A 24,732-nucleotide genomic window follows, 5' to 3' on the forward strand; every position below is an offset into this window, starting at 1 on the left:
AAAAGCAAGAGCCCACCAAAATCTGGAAAAATACCCTTCAAAACACCCCCTAAAAATTTCAAAGGCGCAGTCTACGCCATGACCCCCCCCACCCCTTGGTGGGCACCCTGTGTACACAAAAGTGCATCTAATGAAAAATGACATTTGGGCATTAAAAGTATTTTTTTCACAATTCCTTTTCCAAATTTGCCGAATCATCAGACAGAATTTGCTGAATAATGACTTTTTCGGAGGTCACAGTGACCTACCTCCTTGACATTTTTAAGAGGAATGTTTTGAATCTGAGAACTTAAAATTGTCGTTCCCTTTTATTCATAATTCCACTCATAAATTATCTTCTTTACTAATAATAAAGCTGAAAGTCTCTCTGTCTGGATGTCCGGAGGATGTCTGGATCTCTGTAGAGGCGCGTAGCGCCTAGACCCTTGGGCTGATTTTCATGAAATTTGGCACAAAGTTAGTTTGTAGCATGGGGGTGTGCACCTCGAAGCGATTTTTCGAAAATTCGATTTTGTTCTTTTTCTATTCCAATTTTAAGAAAATTTTTCTGAGCAAATTATCACAACATGGTAGAGTAAGTTACAAAATTATCATAATGTAGAACCATAACATGGGCAAGCAAATGAACACAGCAAATTGGCGAGAAATTCATCGTCCATTACACTAAAAAACAAATTTTAACGAATTTTCTGTTCCTCAATGTGCTTTGAGTGTTTCTTACACATTTCAAGGTGCTGAAAAAGAATATGTTTGCAAAAAATTTCTGTCACCCTCCAATTTTAAGAAATTTCATTTATAAGTTTTGGATTATATAGGCTATCTTATAGCAGTTACAATTTTACTACATTTTTATTTTAGATGCATTTGATCCACAGACACATTTTTTAAATTTATTACAGCGATGGAACATGTAACAAAAAAAGTAGAAACTGAATTCACTTTGATAAGTCTTATTTTCGCGACTTTGAGCAGATGGTGCTAGGCATTTTGGATTTATGCAAGATCACAGTAGTTGAAGTTATCTTTCGGGACGTAGAAATGCTTCCCATAGTTTATTCTTGCATAATGAAAGAATCCTACGAAAGTATGAAGGTATTGAATTATGAAATTGACTATTCACATCATAATTGGAGCACATGAGCAGTTTTTTTTTTTTTTTCAGTAATTACCATTCTTATTGGTCTGCAACTTGATTTTGTTTATAAAATGGTAAATGACAAAAATATTGTACATGTATTGAATAAATATCATTAATTTGAGATTTTACAGATTTTAGATTTTTTAAAAATCTGTAGGTGATGGATTATTGTCATATTCTTTTTCAGCCCCCCCCCCCCCCGAAATATAAAAATCACTACTTACTGAGGAACAGAAACCTTGTTGACCAGTGCTATATGTAAATATACAGGCAAAGCAAATGACCTTTTTTAATTTTCTACTACGGGCAAAGCCATGCGGGTACCACCAGTACACAATATATATCATAATGAGCTAAAATACAAATGTATGTTTTAGAATAAATATGTTTTTTTTAATTGTATCGCTCGGCATCCTTATAATGCAGCATTGAGGCAGAATGTATAATCCACAAATTATGTGTTTAAAAACACTTTTTGGGGAAAATAATCGTGATTCAGATTAGAAGATCAGGAGAAATTAGTAAAAAAAGTAAACTTGTTGCACCAAAAAAAAAAAAAAAATCTATGCAGGTTTCGGACATTCGCAGATTTGTGATGCTCCACTGTATAACAGATTAGCGACATTGAAAGAAAAACATCAATGTTTCAAAGCATTAATGTTTAAAAGAAAATTGATGATATTGAAACGTCCACCCATACTTCCATTTTGAAACAATGATGACATCAGAAACTGACTCAGAAGATTCAGACGACAGAAACATTGACATCAATGTGGTACCCCTAATATATATACCAGGGCTTAACTTTTGACAGTAGTACATAAGTAGTACAGATCTTATTTTCATTCCTAAATGGTCGGAATTTCCCTCAAATAAGTAAAAATTTGCCTACAATTGAAAAGAAGGGTTGGAGTGCCAATTAAGGCCTGATATATATTCTAAATTCGCAATGATTGGAAAGTAAAGTAGAAAATGGAAGAAAAGTAAATCCTCATTGCAGTCGGTGTTTAAACTATCTAGAGTTTACCAAATCTATTACAGTTGCAACAAAATAATGAATACATTTTAAATATACAAACTATATAGAACTTGTATAAATTTCCTCGAAACAATCATTCCTTGCGGTTCACCCTATTGCTTTTGCCCGTCCCCACAATTAAAGAATTTCTTACATGTAATTCGCTTGCAGAAAGAAGAATTTCAGCTTCTTTTTATGTATTTAATTTGTTGTCTTGTTTGTTTGATGTAAGGTTAAATTTTCTTTTCTGTGCAACAAACAGGTGTCACAGATACAGTTGAAGGAATCGACAGTATGGTACCCAGTTCTAGAGAAGAGTTTGACAATTTCCGTAAATTATTAGTAGAAAAAATTCTAAAGTCAGAAGTGAGTATGGAAGTTTTTTTATTTCACTTAATCTTACAGCTGACATTTCTCTTTTGTTAAGTAACTTTTCAATTTTATTTTCCTTTTGCAAAATTTATACTTTTTCAACTTTAGTTTTGATCAGTCATTATTTCCTTTGGATTCTCAAAATAGGTGCCCAAACTTAAAATTCAGTCTTTTCTCCTAAATTACAAATTGCAACAGAAATATATAATTCCAAAGTTATATGTCTCACCAAGAAATGTATTAACCAGTATTGGAAGATAATGAAATTATAGTGCCAAATTTGTCCTCTTCATTAGACGTTACAAACATGCTTGGTGTCAGTAAGATACATTACTTAGATAGTAAGTAATGTCGAAACTTACAAAAACGTTTATGAACTTTCAAATGATGTTGAATTCATTTCCTTTCAAGTTCTGTTAAACAAAAATTCGCTAATATTTCAAGACATTTGTATGAATAAAAAATGCCTCATATTTAGTTAAAATGCCAACTAACTTAAAACAAGATATAAATTTAGTAATTCATTTCTTTTTTAGTGTATTTAAATTTTAAAACTTCCCACTTTTTTAAGAGTGGGTATAGCAACTGGTTTATAAAATCAGCCGCTTTACAAATTCAAATGTGCTCAGAACGAATGTGATTTTAATAAGAGGTCGGCATTGTATGTATAAGTGCAAGTTTTTATGAGTAGTGGAAGAAAAAATCAATTTGCTTTTGCGATCTATCTCAATTAATTTGAACAAAAGGAATTTCTGTCTTTCTTAGGAAATCTAAAGCTTAAAAAAGAAAAAAAAAAACTTTTGGTTTATATATTTTTTAATACCCTAGATAAAAAATGAATAGTTATATAGTAGTACCTTTGAATAGTAGACAGTTACTTGAACGGAAGTTGTGTCTGTTACTGGGAGGTGTCAGCAGTTAGGGAAGAGTTTTTACTTTTTGAGTTTATCTATTAACTTACAAGAACTACAATATTGATAAAAAGAGTACTACTATCATCATGCTCTGACAGGATTATCTAACTAATCATTTTGTTTTGCATAAAATTAAGCTATTGCACATTAGGGTGGGCCGAAAAACAACTTTTTTTTTCGATGATGGGTAGTGCAGAAAAGGTGCCATTGGTGGAGCAAAGTGCTCATAAAAAAATTGAATTTCTTCTGACAACTCCTTGATCTGCCTCAACTGGGTTGAAGTTTCGAAACAATGCTGTTTTTTCATGTTTTTAGCCAAAATTAGTAAAAATAGTATGTTTTTATTTTCGATGATGAGTTGCGCGGAAAAGGTACCATTGGAGGCACTAAACTCCCATAAAAATCTTGGGTTGTGTGGTATAGCACTTTCCTTTGCTACAAATGAGTAGAAGTTTTGTCAACTTTCAGTTTTTTTTGACGTTTTTAATAAAAATTCTAAAATAGTAGAAATTTTGTTTTCGCCATCTTTCTCTGCCATAATTCTATATTTTTATCACATGTAATGCATTTTTAGATGCGTAATGTGTCATAAATTGACTACTTATTGCGTATAAAATCTTCTCTTTGAAAAATTTTTGCATCTGCTTTAACTCTGTTAAGGTTAAACAGCACATAACTCAACAAAGAACAGAAAATGGTGTGGGTGTACAGAGAATTTCTGCTTGTACTTTCAACAGAGTCTTTATCTTCATTGTTTTAGGTAATAAAAACTTTTTTCAAGTTGAATTTCTGCATTTTAGCGCTTTTACTTCTGTTACAGTATTGCTACAATGAAAGCATCTTTTGCTGCGTTTCCTTCCGCAAATTTCATGCTATTTAAGTAGTATTTCTTTTTACTACTACACACAGCTGGCATAGGACTTAAATTTCCAAAATTGTTTCGGATGCTATATTTATTCCTGTTTCTTGTGACGAAAGACATTTCGTGATTTGAGGTTGGCTGACATTGGTTGAGAACCAAACCGAGCATATCGTCATATTCAGTTAACCTGAATTTTAATTTTGGAACCTTAAACCTTAAACACTCAAATTTCTTGATCCTTGTTTCTTCTTTTAATTGCTATCTATTTATTCAATTAATATTCGTCACAATGTTTTCATACCTTGGTTTTCGTCAGTTTCCATTGCTGTAGTAGTATTGTTGTGAATTCTTAGGAAGGCCTATTTACTTTTGTAAATCTCCTTTGCGTACCCTGGTAGTTTCTTTAGGCAAATCATATGGGCAAATCAATTCATATTACAAACAGTGCAAGACATCGATGGTAGCTGTGGCTTACTTAAGTGCAAGCAAAGAGTTCTGTAGGCAGCTGTGAGCCACTTAGTCTACGTAATAGGCTCTGGTTGGCTGTCTTGTAACTCTGGAGAGCTCAGGGCAGTTGAAAAAGTTGCACAGCTATCAATCACGTGTTTTTTGTCTGTGCTCAAATTTTCAGTATTTTCCTCTTTTGCCAATGTAGAAATAAATGACAGAGGTAAGCTAGAATGATCGCACAATTAGGTTTTCGCATACCACCAGCTTGGGTTCGATTGGTCATTGGTCCAGAAAGTTTTTAGGTTCAGTACTTTCGCTATCTTATTTCTCAGGTGTCAGACTGGGAGTTCGTTTGTATGAAAAATGTAGACCAAATGATGCAGTTCCATTTTTATTTCCTTCTTATTTTAAACACCTGCAATGACACCATTTTTTTTTTTCATGTTCTTATGGGAGTGCCGTTTCACGCAACTGTTTTTAGTTAAGAGATAATAACTTTGTTCCTATTTAAAAATATTTACCAGTGATTAAGGACGAATTCTGCATTACTCTCATTGGTTTTGAATGCTAATCAAACAGAGAGCTGCACTAAGTTTTCTAATACCATATTTTAAATTTAAAACTTTATACGCAATAAGTAGTTAATTTATAACACCATGCATATAAAAATGCATCACATGTGATAAAACCATAGAATTATGGCAGAGAAATATGGCAAAAACAAAATTTCTACTATTTTAGAATTTTTATTAAAAACGTCAAAAAAAAAAACTGAAAGTTGACAAAACTTCTACTCATTTGTAGCAAAGGAAAGTGCTATACCACACAACCCAAGATTTTTATGGGAGTTTAGTGCCTCCAATGGTACCTTTTACGCGCAACTCATCATCAAAAATAAAAACACACTATTTTTACTAATTTTGGCTAAAAACATGAAAAAACAGCATTGTTTTGAAACTTTTACCCAGTTGAAGCAGATCAAGGAATTGTCAGAAAAAATTCAAATTTTTTATGTGCACTTTGCTCCACCAATGGCGCCTTTCCCGCACTACCCATCATCGAAAAAAAAAGTTTTTCGGCTCATCCTATTGCACATTAGGTAGAAACTAATTTAAATAACTGAGATATTCATATAAACAGATTTTGCCTACTTTTTTTCATTGAAAATTTATTTCCGAACTGAAATTGTTGCATGCATCTCTCCGAGTCTTTTTTCCAAAAAAAAAAAAAAAAACTTTTTACTGCTGGTGTTTTGAGAAATTACTATGTTTTCAAGCATCATTTTCATTCACAGGTACTCCTTCTGCTTATCCTTTGAAAGAGCCAATTGTTCAATTGTGATTCTAGGAATAAAACTCGTAATTTTCCTGATTTTGTCCATCCTTTTTTCCAAATTTTAGACAGACAATGCATTATGAGCTTTTCTTTTTCATCATCTTCAAGAATATTAATCGCATCTTTTAATGTCAATCCTTTCAGATGCCATTTCAACTTTTACTTATGCACTAAACTGAATCGACTCGGTTCTATAAAAGCAACACAGGGCTACTTTTACCAAATAACTGCTGCAATGCAAAGACAATCAGCTCAAAACCGATTTGAGCAGGGTGACAAATTAAATGAGGTATGGGCAGAATTGCTAATCAGAATGTGAGGATGACAAGTAGAATTTGTAAAACCACTTTGTACATGGTTAGCTTATTAAATAAAAACAATTGTCAATGCATTCAAAAAGAAATATTTATTTGTTCAGATAGCTGTTCGTTATAAGTAGTTACTGTTATTCAGAGTATATCGAACGACCTATGGATGACTAGGACTCACAAAAAAGTCCACTAATTAGAGGTGGGAAAAGAATTTCACTGTGCTATCAACTTAAGCAAGAAGAGTGGGAGGGGAAAAAATTAACCCACGTTATTAAACTCTTTCTTTTTATGATCTAACCAATATGATTGCCTCTGCCTCACTGTTACTTCAGTTGTGACAATGCTGCAAGATAAGCCGTGTCCCCTCCTGTACTCCTATGGGCAGGTAAACGGCAGTAACTGCAGATATGAGTTTTTGAGATATTTTAAGAAGCGTATTTTGGATTCCATACCAACAATAGGGAAATTTTGAATTAGGTGCTTTTTTAAGGGTAAACCAAATAAGCAAGTTTGTGGAATAAAGCTGACAAAAATTCAAATCAAAAGTGAAAAATTTGCAGTTATTGCCCTTTACCTAACCACGGCAGTAGAACATGCATATCATCTAATCTCACTTAAACTAGTAAAATTATTGTGAACTAGTTTAAGTTGATTTTAAATCATTTTGCAATGTTTGAATAGTGCTAATGTGGCATGTAGTTCAGATATACCTAGGCTATGCACTTTAAAAATGCACTGTATTTCATTCCTAAGTTGAATTTCAATTACTGTTAAGTTCTATTTTGATGCAATCAACAGTATTAAAAAATAAAATATGTATATAATACATAATTGAAATATTTCAAGCATCTGATAAGGATTGTAAATTGCTAGTGCTCGTGTCTGGGAATTTATGCATTGAATAAATGCTGATTGATTTAAGTTCAGGTTTTTTAATACAAAATTAATTTTTTCTTTCAGAATTCTCCACATTTTGTTACGTTCCTTGAAGAATTATTTAGGGATTTATGTCTAAATGGTAAGCCAATATGTTTGATTTTTGCTTTGGGAACTTTTTTCTTCAAATGGCTTTTGCCTAAATAAACAAGCTTTTAAAAATGTTATAACTCATATTTTAGGGGGGGGTAAAAGAGATGCATAATAGTGTATATTAAAGAGAATTGCATGATTCCTATAAAGTTTTTTTTTTTTTTTTGGTTGATTTGACATGAATGAGCCATTCTTCTCGAGTGGCCATTCAGCTTGCTTATTTTTCATTAAAAAATTGTGCAATTTTTTCTTTCTAAGTTGCACAGCATGAAAAACGACTTAAGACTGCAATTTTGGAAGAAGGGGAGTAAGTTTTCTTTCTTCAGACTATGGCAAATTCCAGCGGTAACGGAAAGACAGTTTTACAAAAAAATCGATGCATTTCTGTCTGTAAGCATATTAAAATACATATATTTTATAAAACTGATGCATAGACTTTTATCACATCATAGTAAGATGCTAAAAGAACCAAAGCTGAGAATTTTTCTTAGTAACTTTTTAAAAAAATAAAATTTTAAAAACGGTAACGAAGGACATTTTTGTGACATGATTTTTACATTATCATGTTCTCCCCAAAAGTTCCGCTAAACTATAAAAGGGAAAATTCTACAAAAATTAGAGCTCATACAGGAGTGTTCAGTAATTACAATTCCACCTTTAGTTTTCAAAAAGTAATTATTTTAAGCTCATAAATTATGTATTTGTTAAGGGTAACAGAAGGACATCAACGAAAGGACAAGAAGTCCAAAACAATTAAACTTGGAAAATTTCAACTGACAAACATTTATTCAGCTAATCCAGCTGTCTGAAACAATGATGTCTAATGCCTGAGCCATCTATTGCAATTCTGAATTCTTTAAATATACAATAATTTTATCATAATCCATAGAACATTTATTGTCTTTCTCAGCAAACACAAAGATCATTCCCACATTATTATGCATTCTCAAACAAGTTATATCTATTCCTTCGTCTTCTATATGAAGTACCTATCCAACATTGCTTTTTGTTAATTTCCTTCCTTTCCATCCAACTTGGAAAACTTGTCCAAACGTTGATGAATCCTTTGGCATATTCTTATGATTCGGTGTTTTTCACCGAATCATGAAGATTCAGCAGAGTCTTCATTTTTAACATTTTTTATAACTGAGAGTCTGTTGACTTTGAAGTGATATCTCATTCGATTTGTTGAAGTACTTCCTATATTCAAAAACATAACTTGTTACAGGTTTCAAATGGTGCATATTTTTGGTGTCAGGATGAGAATGGATCTTTTTGGTTCCTTTTTTCTCCATCTTTCTGAACGTTGATCTATGAATTTACTGATCTCTTCACAGTGCGTTTAACGGGTTAAATCAATGCTCTCAACAGTCCTTTCCTGTGACTTGTGGCAACAAATCCGAAAGCAGTTTCAACACAGTATAGTTCGAATATAAATTTCAAGTTTTTAAGCATATATTTCTGCTTGAATTGTCTTCTCATATCACAAACATGTCATACCAAAATGATTTTCGCATGCTTAGGAGTTTTTACGTGTAGTTTTCATGATTTTCATCACATGCAATAGAAAAAATAAAATCACGAAACATTTTTTAAAAAACTAAATAAAAGTTTATTTTTTAAATGAATGCACACATAATTTTTGTACAAATATTACTTATATATGTTTTAAATGTGACTACTAACTTTAAACAATAGTTTGTTTTCATACTAGCATTCTAAAATTTCGCCCTGTATCAGCTTATAGTAAAATGTCCTTTCAATACCTTATTTTTTTGTCCTTCTGTTACCATTAAAAATCATACAAATTAAATATCCATTAAAATTATAACTATGCCTCCTTGAAGCGGGGCATAATTCTGCTTTGCATAAAAAACATTAGTTTCTATACCCAATAGGTTCTTGGTGGACTAACTGAGATGTAGTATTTTGGTAACGGAGGGACATCAAATTGTCACCTTAGTAATGGACCTATTTCAGGGTTTTAAAAAAACAATTTAAATTAGTTATCAAAAAGTTTCAACTAGACATTCAAGAGATAAAAGTTAACCCAAATAATATATGCTGATAACAAGATTATTGAAATTACAGCATGTAACAAAAGAGATTTTTTGTTCTGTAAAAATACAAAGAGAAAATTTGAGTTTTCCCTTGATTTTCTGGAAAGCATCAAACTATTTGGGAAAAACAGGTAAAGATTCAATAAGTTCATTTATTTCTGAAGAGAATGGAATATGGCAAGTGACAGAATATTATGTTTTAAAATTCAAGTGTCATGTCGCTTTTTTCCTGGAATTCACCCTATGTATCTGTTTTGTTAAATTCTATGTTGCACTTTTTAGGGTTTTGGGATCTAAATCAGTTTTACCCCTATAATTTATAATTCTGCTGTGGTTTCTGCAGGGGTGCCCACCTGGGGGGGGGGCTTTTTAGGGGGTCTTTGCAATTTTTAGGGGGGGTGGGTAAGTTTGGTGAACAACAAATGTTGGTCACCAAACAGGTTGATGTTCACCCAAACAAGTATAAATATAACTGAAAAAAAAGAGAAAAATTATGTCTTTTATTTTTCTGCCTCATTAAAAGCTTTTTTTTTTATGTTGCAGTTAATCATGATGATATAAAGAAATTTACAAGTACATTAAATGCCTTAGCCTTTGAAAAACAAAAAGTTCTAAAGGTAAGTTTTTTATCTTAATAATGGTGAAGTACGATAATATAAACTGTCCAACAAAATGCAATAGTTCATATTTGGTTTTAGTTTAGGAAAGTTTTCCTTTTCTCATATTGCCATGTACATGAATTTGTTATTGTGTTTAAACATGCCAACACCAGTCTGTTGACTGACTTCTCAATTTTTAATACATTCCCTGTTCTTTTCCCATAGCATACAGTATTTTTGGGATTCATTTTGGGCTGTTATTAATGAGAGATCTCGTTTTTAATTAACCTAATTAATATTTTGTTTATCAGAATGGTAAACATGTGCTATTATTCTTTTATTTTGTACAAAAATGTTATTTGTAAATTGTCGGTCGGTATGCATACATTAATATCCAGTTCAATAAATAAATGTTTGCAATGGTGTGCACATTAAAAAAAAAACTTATTGGGCTGCAAATTTCAGCAATATTACTTGACGAGGTTTCACCTTGTTTATCGAGTATCCTCTTACAGTTCCAAAACAATTAATATGAGTAGTTTATAATTACTAAAGTTAATAATTCTGTTAAGTTGCAAAACTGTTGCTGAATTGTACAGAAATTCTATTTGATCTTTTTTTTTTTTTGAGAGGGCACAATTCATTCGTTTATAATTTTAATGCTAGTACAGTCAAACTCTCTTATATTAGAGCCCAGATTTAGCAAGAAAATCAGAAAGATTTGGTACAATGTTAAGTTTATGAGAGCATAACTCAACGAGCAAATGCAAATTCTGCTATAAGCAAACTATATTTGGGTTTTTTTTAATAAAATTTCTATTCATACGACTTTCAGCTCAGCTTTTCCTTTCTTAGAAAAATTCCTTTGATACTCTGAAGTCAACCGAAAATTACGGATGAGTCATAAATCTTGAGAAAAAAGTATGACTGTCTTTTTGTTTAATTTGTTGAGTAAAGCAGCATTTGAAAATTAAATATTTGTTGATATCACTTCTGAGGCATACTTAGATATTGTAGCTCAAATTCAAGCAAATGCAGATGAAAAAAATAAATAATGAATGTGCCGATGATAATGACAAATGTGAAGAATTTGGAGCTGAACCACCTTCAATATAGTCGATGGCTTTTGATGTGCAGAAAAACTTTAACCTTGTTTTCTTTGAAGTCAGAGGTGCAATTGCCGATTTTTTCGGGTGCACATTAAAGATACTATCAGACAGTAAGGCAATTCAAAGCAAATTAACCAGAAATAATATTTAAAATAATAAGCAAGTGTGAAGAAATTTTATCCAATAAGCAAGTGTGTATGAGTTTTTGAATTCTTCTCGAACCCGATTTTTATGAGCACTCGGTCATAATGAGCAAATATTGCGGTCCCGTGCACTCATTAAAAGAGAATTTGATAGTATATGTTATTTATTTAGGGACAGGCAATGTAGGTTATGTAAGAATGAAATTATTAGAGTATACAACTTTGTAAATCATGTTTAAATTTGTCAAGAATGATGTGAAGATGTAACATTTTGTAAACGATATTTATTTTAAAAAGACTCAGTAGCAAAATACTAATCACAAAACAAGACTATGTCTCCTATTAGCTATTGTTAAAAAAAAATTTTTTTTTTTGGTTCTTCAGGCAAAAGCGGGAAAAAAGAAATCTTCTAAAAAGGCTGCTCTCAATTTAGGAAGAGATGGAGTGGAGGATTATTCAATAATCGATTATGGAGATGAATTTGATTGTCTTTGATTTTGTCTTCAGCTTATCAGTTTGTAGAAAGTGAAAGCTGTATTTGATGCTGTAAATGTTGATTTTCAATAAATTTATCAAAATCCTCTATAAAGGATGTGATAGTGTCACAACCAGGCTGTAAAACACAACAGCTTAAGTAAATTTCAGTTTACTTCATAAAAGTAGATAAGACACTAGTTACATTGCATTTTCAAATTTCTTGTACTCTAGGAACCCTTAACGATTTTGTGATTTAGGTAAAATATTTACAGTTAATTAGATGATGAATTTATCATTTATTGTAAATATTTTGCAAGTCAGAAGTATGTTTAACATCAAGAGTAAATAAATAACCTGAATTGAAAAGATGAATGTTTGTGCCAGGATATTACACTTTTCTGAACTAAAACATAATTAAAAAAATATAATTTATTCTTTAAAATATACACAGATTTATACAATTTTTATAAATTACTGTACAAGTCAAACTTCATAGCTCATCTTCAGGAAAGAGGTCCCTTACATACGACCCTTCTTTCATTTTAAGCTCAGTGATGATGTCTTTGAAACCCAAGTCCTTGGCCAGGATAAATTTTGTCTTTGTGTCCAGACACAAGCTAAGTAGATGCTTCATGTTCTTGATAAGGCTCTCATTCTTGTTCGGTAATAGCTGAAATCTGGGGATATGGAATTGCAATTGTTACAACTGATGATCCTATTCACCAGATAATTTGACCCTCAGTCAGACGGACAACCTCTAGATCCAACCATATGAGGGGTCTGTTTTGTGGACCCTTTCTGTGGTAAAACCTAAGGCATAGTAGACAGCCAAACCATCAATCAAAGCCTTCTTCAACCAGTAAGAAGACTACAATCTGTGGTTTGGTTGTCTGACTTAAGAGTCAAATTGTCTGTTGAATAAGACCATAAGCATAATGTGCCAAAACTTTTGAAATAAACTAATGCTGAATTTATGCTCATCGCAATAGCCAGAAAATATGTTATCTCCATTGTTGTAGATTGTTTTTATCGCTTTAAACCAATAGAAAACTTTCTGCTTGTACCAAAGCAATCATCAGATCATAGTTCCCGCAGAAGATGATTTTTAATGATACTCATTCTGTATCAACCCCCAACAGTTTAACCCGATCATTCAGATTTTTATGAAACTTTTAGAGATCACGCCTTAATATTATGTTCAATTCATTATTTTTTTTTTATGGTTGATGAGTTATTTGAAACTTGTTGAAGAGCCCCCCCCCCCCCCTTTTTTTTTAATTTGCTCATGCAGTACTTTAAAATACAGGATATATGAAAAGTTTTGGTCAAGAATTTTTTATGACATCGTAAAAAAAAATACTTTACATTTAAAAGTAACTTTAAAATTGTTTTTGTTGACAAGGGAAAATGCAAAAAGGAATGAAAATTACTAAACAAAGAATTACAAGCATAGCATATACTGACATCCTGGCTACGAAATGCCTTTTTTTCTTCTTTTTTCTCCCTTTTCATTTTTTTTTCAATGTCATAAAAATTCTTGAACCTGTGAAGTATTATGGTGCAAACCGTACATTCATATGACAATTTGTTGGTTTTCTATGAATTTTTTAAATGTGTCAAGGACGTTTCGGACACCCTGTATAAATATACAGCAGTTATTTGGCATAAAAAGTACTATTGAACTTAAATGAATCCATTTTAATCTTACTCAATCTAGATTACAGAAGGTAAATTAATTGGCTATTAAAAAGATAAATTTTGTATGAAGTGCTAAAGTAACAAAAACTAAATTATATAAGCATATAGCTCTTTATACAGCTAACTTTTATTTATTAATTTTTTAAATCTAGGGGGGGGGGGAAGGGGCTTTTTACTTATGCCTCAGTACTTTCAGATTCTGTTAATGATTAAATTTTAAATTTTGTTTTGTATAGCTACTGTTACAGATGTATTATTTATCAAAAAACTGGAGTTATATAAAGGTTGGGAATAGTGTATGATGCTCTGAAAAAACTTATTTTCAATTCTTCATTAATTCTAACTTGCAAACGATATTCACTCAGACTACAGTGTTAGCTTCAATATATAGATCAATTCTTGTCATATTCACAGCACAATTAAATGAAAAGCAGTTTGATTTGACTTTACTCATTTTGACAATGTTGACTGCATTTAGCCCTCCACAAATATGACTACACAGTGCACGTTCTATACAAAATGGTGAAAATATTCTAATCTCATGTGAGTTGAAAATCCCCTCTTAGAAAAAAGCACTCGGTTTGAGTGTTATACATCATTTTTGATTGAGCTCTACAGCAATCAGAACATTTTTTTCACTTTTCATAGCTAAGACAGTCCCATTTTCAGATCAATTATACTAGCATTTTAAAGCATCCCATGGAGCATATTTGTCATGATGCAATAACTTACTTCCATAAGGGAGCAAATTGTATTATCTTTTAACCCTGCACAACTTGTAAATCTGGTAATGGTTAATGAGACTTTATATTGCATCCTGAGAACCTGTGCCATAATTTTAAGCAAAGTTTACCTGTTGTATAATTCCAGTGCCTCCGATATTACTTTTTATCGCGTGAAAAAAAATTTGGCTGATGCATTTTCAAACAGCAAAGTAGTTATGGGAATGTGCAACTGATTATTTACTTCCTTTAAAGCTATTTTATTCGTTTGAAACGTTTTAAGAATTAAATGAAAGTAACTCCCTTAACCAAAAGATTATTGAAGTAAAAATAATTCAAATCTGTCATGTTTTTAGATATTTTTTTAAAACTACAATGCTAATTTGTTAAATAAAATAGTTTAATCTTTTATTTCGTTTAAAAAGTTTTTAAAAGCTATTTTAAATGCTGTTACATCTGTCCCAATGATTTTGCCAAGCCCGTCACAAACGTTTGTTACACCTGTCACACCAAAATTTCCCAGATAATAAATATTTGATCAAATTTAAACATTGTACTCCTATTCAGACCTGCAAACATTAAAGCTTTGGAAAGTTTCATGCTTTTCCATGGAAGAATACATTTGCTGTGGTAATTTAAGAATCTTTTTTGTGACGGGTGTGATAGCGAGACCTTATAACTTTATTTATACTAAAAACGCTGTTAAATATTTTGTTATGAAAAATTAAGTATTACACAGAATCAACAAATATTACAAATAGTAATATACACACAAACATATAAAATTCTCCTATTTTAAATACTAATCCTTGGCCAATGAAAATACTATGTTTTTCCTAAATACAAGTTTTTTATATTACGTTAATTTTAGGATAAAAAAAATAATGAAAAAAAAAGTTACTTCTATGAAAACTTACTTTATAATTTCATAAACCTCATGTTATTAGCTTTAATTTGATGTATTACTTGTAGCAATAAAACAATTTTTAAATTTCAACCCTCATGTCCACTTTTGCATGGAATTGCCCATAAGTGCATAGCAACAAATGTACAGTACTTTGAAGGGGATACAATCTATGTGGACTTAATTTTGCAAACTAAATTTTTTATGACCTCAGTTCGCGTAGTTATTGCACAGACTACGTAGTGTGCTTAGCAACAGATAAAAAAAAGCTCGATGTAACCGAGGTCATAAAAAGTAATGATTTAGTTATCGTACATATATTAATGACTTATGCACTTACAAAATCATATTCGGAGGATTTTCACAATTTAAACAAGAGAAAACTAGCTCTCCAATTGTTCTTCTAAAGAAAAAATATTTTTGTTGTTTCATGTTGGAATACAAATCGAAAGTTGTAGCTTAAACTGCAAACAAATTTAGATGGATTGAAAACATATCAGTTTTTTTTTAATTAGTTGAAAAAAAATACAGTAAATACCTTTTCTGAGAAATATATAGGTTTCTCTTTGATGTCAAACATAAAGCAACATTTAAAAAAATATATTTTTCGGGAGACAAAGAAAAAGCATGAGATATCCAAATGAGCCATTATCGAGGCACGATGTAACAGGGGCTACTGTATTATGCTAGTTATGGCTGAATATCCATTTTTAGAGTTACTTTGAACTCTTAATAGTTATAAACATTGGTATGAACCCAATCCATGTAGTAACACGACTGCATTATCCACTATGTTCTTGCAGATGTTTTACCGGCGAAGAGCATGGCAAGCAACATTGCAAACATGTACAACAATGAAAAAATAAATAAATAAATAAATTAATTAAAAATAATAATAATAAAACCAAATTTTCTCCTGTCAAAGAAAACAAAGGGGAAGAGGGACGGTAGGCCTAAGGTTTGCTTTTGGGCCATTCTGTAGGTTTTTTTTCTTTCATTTTAATTAAGCACTGAGATCACTATCAAAACAACATCCTTACTTTTTAGCGACATTCCTGATTGTAGAAGATTTGAGATCCATGTGTGCTTGGAAAGCTCGTAAATACTCCCTATCACCTCTAATAATGAAATTATTCAGTAAAGCTTGCTCCCAAGAATTATCTTTTCCATATTCTTCTGCAACTATTAAGGACTGAAACAAAAAAAAGAACAAGAACAAAGGATATATTTTTATAAAATAAAAAAAGCAAGTACTGCTGCAGTCTGGCACTTATATCAATGGGCTTATGTGATAAGAGCCAACAAGTGAGCAACATAATACTCAAGTCTAATATAAAAATTCTAACTACAACGTAAGTGCCAAGTCAAAAGGCAGGAGCATAAAGTAATTGTCTAGTGGCTAATGGGAAAAATTATGGAGGGGAGAATCTTAGGGGATACAGGAGAAAGGATCACAATTCTTGGGTGGCAGAAAAAAAAAGCAGTATCATATTTGACTTTCAGCATTTTGTGTTCCCACCATATAAGTTTTGTTTCACTATTTTTTTGTAATTTTCACAACGTCCATCCAAATACTGATTTTTAAAAATTGTCTACTTTATTATTTTACAGACTCTACGTTAATAGTACAAAATTTAAGAAACAATGTAACCATTATAAAGTATAAATTCTAGTTTTAGTAGAATGGTATAAATGGAGAACATCAATGTTGACGTTTTCAATTTTTTCAATGCATGTAAACAAGCACTAAAATTAGAATGAAATAATGTCTGAAAATTTTTTTATCCACATTTTAGAGTTTATTAAACTTTTAGAAAGAGAAAATTTTAATTCTTAGGAATGAAGCAAAAAGAAAAATAATAATATTAGTTATTTAAACAGGCATGATTTAAAATAAATGCAGTTTTCAATAAAAAATTTAAATTAAAGAAAAAACATTCAAGGGGACAGAAGTATGTTTGGAAAACCACACTGTAAGACCCAGAACCACATCCTAAAATCAAGAATATTTAAAAATACACGAGCATATTCTTAACATCAAGAATACTTAAAATCCCAGTAGCAGTAGGACTATAAAAGATCTAGAACTATGTTCAAAAAAGTAAAACACCAGAGATGTTTAATGAGTTTACTAACTAGGGGTGCCCACTCCCCCTAAGAGCAAGGGCTCCTACCCCCCTCCAAAAAAAAAAAGAGAAAAATACTTCTCTAAATAACACCCCTAAAAATGTCAATGGCACAGTCAGTCTACGCCATAACCCCCCCCCCCAGGCGGATACCCCTGAGTTTACAATGGTATTTCCATTAATAATAACTGTAAAGACATAAAAGTAACTGGGCTAATTTTACAGCAAAGCTAATTTCAACATTTTCTTTGATCGACACATCAAAGAAAACCTTAAAATGCCGCTACACTACTTACTTGGGAGAAATCATCATGATCTGTGATAAATCGGCAGACAGAAGTATCATCCAGGCCTATTATCCAGATGCCACTGGCAAGGAAATAGATTTGCAGTGCAACCAACTTTGCAAGTCGTGCACAATGTTGGGCTTGGTTGAAGCAGTCTGCCTGAAATGGAAACGGTACAAATCATAGAAGTATTTTAAGGGTAAAATCATTTTTTAGCTATTATATGAAGAATTTAGAAGCCCAGCCAGTAAATGCTTTTAAATTTTTTAGCATCAGCTAAACATAAGACCAACTATTTTACATGTGTAATGTACACAGTGGAGTATTGTAGATAAGTCGTTCAAAAGACCATTTACAAAATAATGATGTATGAACCAAAATTTTTTGCAACAATTTTTTTTTAAGGTAAAAAATCTTGAGTACGTTAGATTAAATGGTAAAAATAACATTTTGAAAGCATAGAGTTACAAAATTGTTGCATACATGCATTTTTGGATAACAAGGAACCTTTCTACCTATGATGAATAAGTTGTGAGCTTCAAGAATAATTAGATGACTTTCTGCCAGTAAATATACAGTTGGTTCTCTGTTTAATGATGCTTTATTTCACAAGTTTCTCAATTTAAAGACGACTTTATTCCCGAAACCCTTTATTGTAGTTTTAGAAAATTCAGTTTAAGGACAAGTATTTGTGGTTTTTGAAAGTGTTTGAATAAAGAACCAGCTGTATTTATGGCCAAAAAAAAAGGAAAAAAAAAAAAAAATACTCAAGATGTTTTCCAGAGCAACAGGAGGAAAAAAAAACTTCTTAATCAGGACTCTTTCTCATAAGGGAAATAGATAAAATTCAAAATTAATAATTTTAAGTTTAACCAGATTTTTTTAAAAATTTACTAACATTAGCATTTGATTAAAAAACATTTAATGCACATAAATAATGATTCCAAAAAGCATATTTATATTTTAAAAAGAATAGCACACCTAACATATACAAAAATGTTTACCTTTATGAAACAAGTTAAACATAACAGCACTGTTAAAATTGCACAAAAAACAATACGAGCTGCAGAATTTTTTATTTATACAAGGCTCAAACTTAAATGAGAAAATCTAAAAACTGAACTTCTAAAAAGCCAAAATTATCATAGAAATAGGAACAAATTTAGGACTGAAGAAAAAATTTATTTTGTAGAAAACTTCTGAAACAGAAACTTTTCAAGTGGGTTTCACTATTTATTTCTGAACAATTACATCAATAACAATTTTAAATCTGAAATAATGACCACAGCATAATAAGCATTACATTTTGATTAACAATGCAAAGCATGCAAATATTTGAAATAAAACATTGTTTGGCAACAATTTTTTTTTTTTTACCTTGCAGTAACTTATTGCAGCATCGGACAAATTTTGTTCAGCATCTTCTAGTTCTTTTCTCAAATCAATGTCTAAAAAGAAAGCCATAATTAAAATGAGACAATTAATAAATTAAGAGAACCAAGGATTTTGTGCACATAATAAATTTGAGCTCTTATTTCCAATTTTTTTTGTTTGCTTTTGTCCCTTAACAAACTTAGAAATTAATGTCTTAAGAGACGATTGCTCCCTACCTCCTAGTTTTTACATAAGATCTACATATTCTGCTATCTTTCTCGCAGCTTTATTTACTTATGTATAACAAGGGCTGCAGAGTTGGAGCAAAAATGAGACTCCAACACCTTTACCCCAAAATCAGTTGGACTCCAACTCTGTAAGCACTGGCAGAGTGGCAGACTTGGAGGGAAAATGATTGACCATGACACTGACTCTAGGAATTTTAAGCCTTTGACTCCCGACTCTTTAGCTTCTGTACTAACGCCAATGAATTAACATTCAATATTTGCAAAAAAAGTTATTGTCTTCCAATTTTTTGTAACATAACTTTTAGTATGAAAAATACATTGGCAAATAAAAGGTGTACTTGATTATGCTAATAAGTTGAAAATATGTTATACAAATTATTCCTGATAACATGGAACACTAGCAGTAACTCACCTGTATTTCTCTTGCACAATCGAGATAGAATTTTCTGCACAGACATCTCAAGCGACTCGGCTTTCTCTCTGTGCATACCAAACCTCTTTGCCAAAGTGTAGGAGAAACTGTCGGAATTGGAGGGGGAACAACGCTTGAGGTAATCTTGCAAGGCCAAGCGCAAACTGGATGCCTGTTTGAAGAGAAAAGAACAGTAAATTTCCCTTCATAACAGCATTTTTACTAAATTAGATTGCTTTAAGAGCTAGCAAATTCCTTCAAAACATTTGTAAAAATTTAAATCATATTTGATTGAATTGAAGCAAGTGGAAAACAAAGGCAGAGGGAGGCATTATTAATTTTTCACCTACACAGGTTTGGGTTTTTGAAGGTGACAAGGCTATTAACTGTCTGGATTAAACTGTCAAAAGCTCCCCACGCTCAGCACTTGGGCTGTGGCTCTCCTTCATTGGGCAAGCTCTCATTCACCCAAATTTATTTTGGGATGAATGAGAGCTTGGTGAAGAAACATGTGAAGTATGAACTAGGAACAGTTATCATACATTATGATGAAATTTAGTTATAGTATGTGTAATTAGCAAACCTTTTAATTAATAAACATATACACCAAAATTTTGTGTTTTTTCTCTTAAGGGGGTATCCTAGTCTAGAGGCTCGATTTTACGTCCGTAATAAAAAAAAACTGCTACCATTTTTATTATAAATTTTTTATTGATACTTGAGAAGTATAAAAATGACAATAGTGGGAAAATAAATTCAAAATTGAAATCAGTAGAGGCTGGCAAACTGGGGACCCGTAAAAAAAAAGGTGTCTACTGGTTGACAATATCCCAATCCTCCTCCTGGTGATCCGAAACATCAAATTAAAATTGATTCTCATTAACAAAGATGTAGAATTATCTGGATGTAGCTGATTTGGAAAAAAAATCATTTTTGGCTAATTTTTTTAACTTTGGGTAATTTTTAAAAAGTAGTAAAAGAAACAAAAATACAGAAACCCCTACATTGGTGTGTTGTGTTCAGAGCCCTGCCGTTCCTATGTGCGAGGTCATGCGGCGCACAACGGCGCCAGAGTAAAAAAAGCGCTGAGCTCTACCAATCAAAAATGCTCCAAAAAATAAGGAGAATCTCTCGAACCCAAAAAAAAAAAATGAAAAAATTAAGTTGAATTTTGTCATCTTGAATTCAAATTATGTTTTTCGCAATCACGAGTGTGTGTTTGTATGTGTGTGTGGGGGGGGGGGGTATGTGTATGTGTGTAAGCATATGTGTTTGTGTCTGTGTGCAGGCATGAATGTGTGGGCAGTTGTGTGTATGTGTAGGTGTCTGTATGCATGTGTGTGTGTTTGTGTATGTGTGTAGGGGTATGTGTGTGTATGGTGGTGTTTGTGTATGTGTTTGTGTGTGCATGTGTGTTGGTGCGTGTATGTATGCGTGTGTGTGTAGGATATGGACGCAACCTGGAGACGGTTTTCGCTAGAGGAGCAGCATCGTGAGGCCGGCCGCCGTGACGGGTGGTGCTGGCAGAGGGTGGTGCCGCGCCGGTGGGAAAAATTATAGCACGCCAAAAACAGTCAAATAAAAGCAATAAGCAATCGTGATTGCTCAAAAAAAATAATAAAACTGAATTTTTCAATAAATCCAGAGGCTAATTAAGCCAAAGTGATACCCAGGCCCTGGCAAAATTTGGTGCTCCTCTCACAAGAAAATCTCCACATTTTTCATGTGGAAGCTTCCAAAAAAGGGAAGAAGAAATTTACCCTATTTTGTTATCCCTAAATTTGTGGTGCCCAGGTTTATGGACCTGCCGGACCGTGCGTTTACCATGCTCTGATTATATCCAATTGTGGCGGTGAAATTACACTGCTCATTGAAACAAGCAATCCTCTCGCTGCCTATCCAAAAGTAAAAATTAATGCCTTGTTGTGTCTAAATGTACTGTTCAAAAGAGCAATCTTGTACAGTGAAATCACATGATGCTAATTATTGAACACATTAGCGATTTTTTTCCTAATGTGGAGCTGTGAATACTATTTCAGTAAGTCTATAGTACACAAGGCTGAGTAAGCATATGAGACACACTAAATATTCTATTCCTCATTTTGGTTCTGAGGTGATTATGTTATACTGTAATTTGTGAAATATGTCCTTTTTTGATTTCAAACTATTGTTCGGGGGTAATTTGAACAATGTTATGCATGGAAAAATACTGTAAGCCTGTTTGCATACATTTTACTTGTGCGTAAAATTTGTATATTGTAGACATCAATTTTGGTTAACTTTTTAGTTCCAAAAAGTAGCGACTTAACCATTATTACTCGGTTCCCTCCTCCTTCCCTCTCTCTTTTTTCTTTAATTATTTGCGCATTGAAAGAGCTATGGACACTGAATTTATTTTAGACATCATATTCAATGCCTTTTCAATGGCTTCCATAGTTTAGAAATATTGGTTTTACCGGAGAGGATTTCAGTTTCAGATTTTATGGTGGAATACCTTCTATACAGTAAACTCCCGATTATCCGCGGAATTGGGGGGCACAATTGCCGTGGATAATAAAAATCGCGGATAAACCACAAAAAGACTCAAATGAGGGACAAATAAGGTTGAAAATTGTCCTTCCTCTAAAACTCGGCTGCACTAATGCATAATACTTTTTACAAAGAGTTGAAATATATATAGTGTAGTAAAAATATTTTGTATTTTTGCACAACGGAACTTTCCGTCAATAACAAACAAGTGTATGCACAATGAAAAAAGTTCCCCCCTCCCTCCCAAAAAATAAATAAATAACCAAATAAATAAAACAAAAATAGCCGAGTTTAAATTTACAATTTTTCGGGAAAAAAAAAACCATTGGTATTTGCTTTTTGTTGCGAAAATACATGTTCCTGATTGTTGATTGACTTGCGGATAATCTACCTCGCGGTTAACCTGCTCGCGGATAATCGGGAGTGTACTGTACTTCAATTTAGAAATATAATGAGTACCCTGTTGTCATGTTTTAACTGACATAAAAGTTAAAAAATCAGTAATCCAACGTCAGAAAGCACAAATATTGCAAGATATTGCAGACACGTGTTTCGGTGTTACAAGGAACACCTTTTTCAATGCGAAGAAATGTGAGCTTCTGGATGAAAAGTCATCCGAGAAAAGTCCTTTTCTCGGATGACTTTCGGATGGAGAAAAAGACTTTTCTCGGATGACTTTTCATCCAGAAGCTCACATTTCTTTGCATTGAAAAAGGTGTTCCTTGTAACATCGAAACACGTGTCTGCAATATCTTGCAATATTTGTGCTTTCTGACGTTGGATTACTGATTTTTTGAATTTTCAGCACAAAGGTATTTATTCGTTATTGACATAAAAGTGTTTAATTATTCATCAATTAGAGATTAGAGAGATATTTAGAGTGGCGTTAACTTTGAAATTTAAAATATTTTTTTTTCCTAAACGCATTAGCATATCAGAGAAGCTACTGAACTCGAAATAACTTCGAGATATGAAGTAAAAACATGTACTTTAATCCAAAATTTAATACACATTCTTACACATTTTTTTAAAAATAAATTGAATGCCAAATGTGTTTTTCCACATCACATTTGTCTAAAAAACGTCATTCCAGGTTTTAACTATATTTTCCCCGGACGCCACTGCATAAAGGCGCTCAAAAGACATTTGCACGATGGCGCCGATCAGGCTTGGCGGGCCTGGTTGTATTGCAAACGGTGAGTTGGACTTGAGTTATCTTGTCAACTGTATTGAAAAAAGTAGTTTCGAGAAAAAAGAGTTTAAAGTTTGCAGTCGCATTTCGGGCAGTCTGAGTGGTTTAATGGTATGCTATAGTCACATTTTTTTGAACAGCCATCCCTACCTTATACATTGTTCCTTCCTATACCCCAAAAGCTACATTTTTGGCACATCTTTCAACCATAAGAGCAGTTCTACTTTCTTTTGAAGCTTTGGAAGCTCATACCTCAGAGTGTTTGTTACTCTGTTGATCTTGTTTGCTGGCTTTATCTTTGTCTATCTAGATGCGAAGTACTTCCTCTTTGACTTTTTTTATCCATTTTATATTTAAAGTTTGAATTTAACACTGAAAAATACATAGTACATGGCAAAAGTAAATATACATTGCTTGATGGTCTTTTGTCAGGTATATATTGAGAAAAAAGAATTTATCTTAACAAAATTAATTATACTTTGAAAATAATTTAAATTTTCATAAATCTTGTTAGAGTCTTATTCTTTAGGTCTAAACGTTAAAAATATGGAAAGAAAAAAAAATCTTTTTTTTTGAATTTCTAGACTAGAATACCCCCTTAATATTTGGAAACTCAAGTAAGTTAGCATGCATTTTTGGCATAGTTAATGCATGCTAATTCTAGATTCTTTTTGACACAAATTTAAAAATAAATAAATTAATTAAAAAAACAGCTGTATATTACGTACATATTTACATCATATAAGTTAAGAAGAATGTTTCCCCCTTAAGCAAATAAGGGGGAAATTATTATTCAGCAGCTGAATATTTAGGGAAGGAAGACTTTTTTGGGGGGTTTTCTTTTTACTTAGGCAGTTTTATTTGCTCTAAACCTTGTGATCTTAATCTTATGTTAAAATACTAAATGACAATGTTGAGTGCATCAGCAGCAATGGTGTTCCCATAGGATATACTCCACATATGCTGTATGCTCTCAATCATGTCTGAGACATATTATGTATATGATTGCATTCATTGTCATTCTTCAGAAAGTGTAACTTTTCTGTCGCACGCCTTTTGCAGTAAAAACTTTAAGGAACAATTCATTTAACAATGATTTTTATTTTCATCAAAATATATCTATTTAAACCGGGCAACAATTTTTCCATAATAATTTTTATTTTAGTATATTTTTAGTTCACAACATGTGAATTCTCGCCTCCTTGGCATTTCACACACCTAGTGTGACTGTTTATGTTGCTTAATAACTTGTTTAATTAAAATTATATACTTATTTAATTATTATTCCTTCCACAACTGTCTCAAATACTAATGTTTTAAGTATATTTAATTTTTTAATGTTATGTTTTAGTTCGTTTTAATAGGACAAGGAGTCACGTTACACAATAAATTCTTACCTCCATTACATAAACACAAAATGCCA

At 32.0% G+C, this 24,732-nt stretch overlaps 2 protein-coding genes across 2 annotated transcripts in view; one reads left to right on the forward strand and one right to left on the reverse strand.

Annotated features, from left to right (window-relative positions):
* LOC129229367 (eukaryotic translation initiation factor 3 subunit J-like) overlaps positions 1-11,929 on the forward strand; it is a 43,684-nt gene extending 31,755 nt beyond the window's left edge. Inside the window, exons 6-9 of the mRNA XM_054863659.1 lie at positions 2,419-2,522; positions 7,361-7,418; positions 10,033-10,106; positions 11,725-11,929. Coding sequence (XP_054719634.1) covers positions 2,419-2,522; positions 7,361-7,418; positions 10,033-10,106; positions 11,725-11,835 — 347 coding nt within the window. The 3' untranslated portion in view covers positions 11,836-11,929. The remainder of the gene's footprint in view (positions 1-2,418; positions 2,523-7,360; positions 7,419-10,032; positions 10,107-11,724) is intronic.
* Positions 11,930-12,269: 340 nt separating this feature from the next.
* Positions 12,270-24,732, reverse strand: part of LOC129229390 (spatacsin-like) — a 90,698-nt gene continuing 78,235 nt past the window's right edge. Inside the window, exons 22-26 of the mRNA XM_054863685.1 lie at positions 19,589-19,760; positions 18,932-19,002; positions 17,564-17,713; positions 16,182-16,333; positions 12,270-12,494 (exon numbers count right to left, since the gene is read on the reverse strand). Of these exons, the coding sequence (XP_054719660.1) occupies positions 12,308-12,494; positions 16,182-16,333; positions 17,564-17,713; positions 18,932-19,002; positions 19,589-19,760 (732 nt within the window). The 3' untranslated portion in view covers positions 12,270-12,307. The remainder of the gene's footprint in view (positions 12,495-16,181; positions 16,334-17,563; positions 17,714-18,931; positions 19,003-19,588; positions 19,761-24,732) is intronic.

This window comes from Uloborus diversus, chromosome 9 (assembly GCF_026930045.1).
Source record: "Uloborus diversus isolate 005 chromosome 9, Udiv.v.3.1, whole genome shotgun sequence".
Lineage (NCBI taxonomy): Eukaryota > Metazoa > Arthropoda > Arachnida > Araneae > Uloboridae > Uloborus > Uloborus diversus.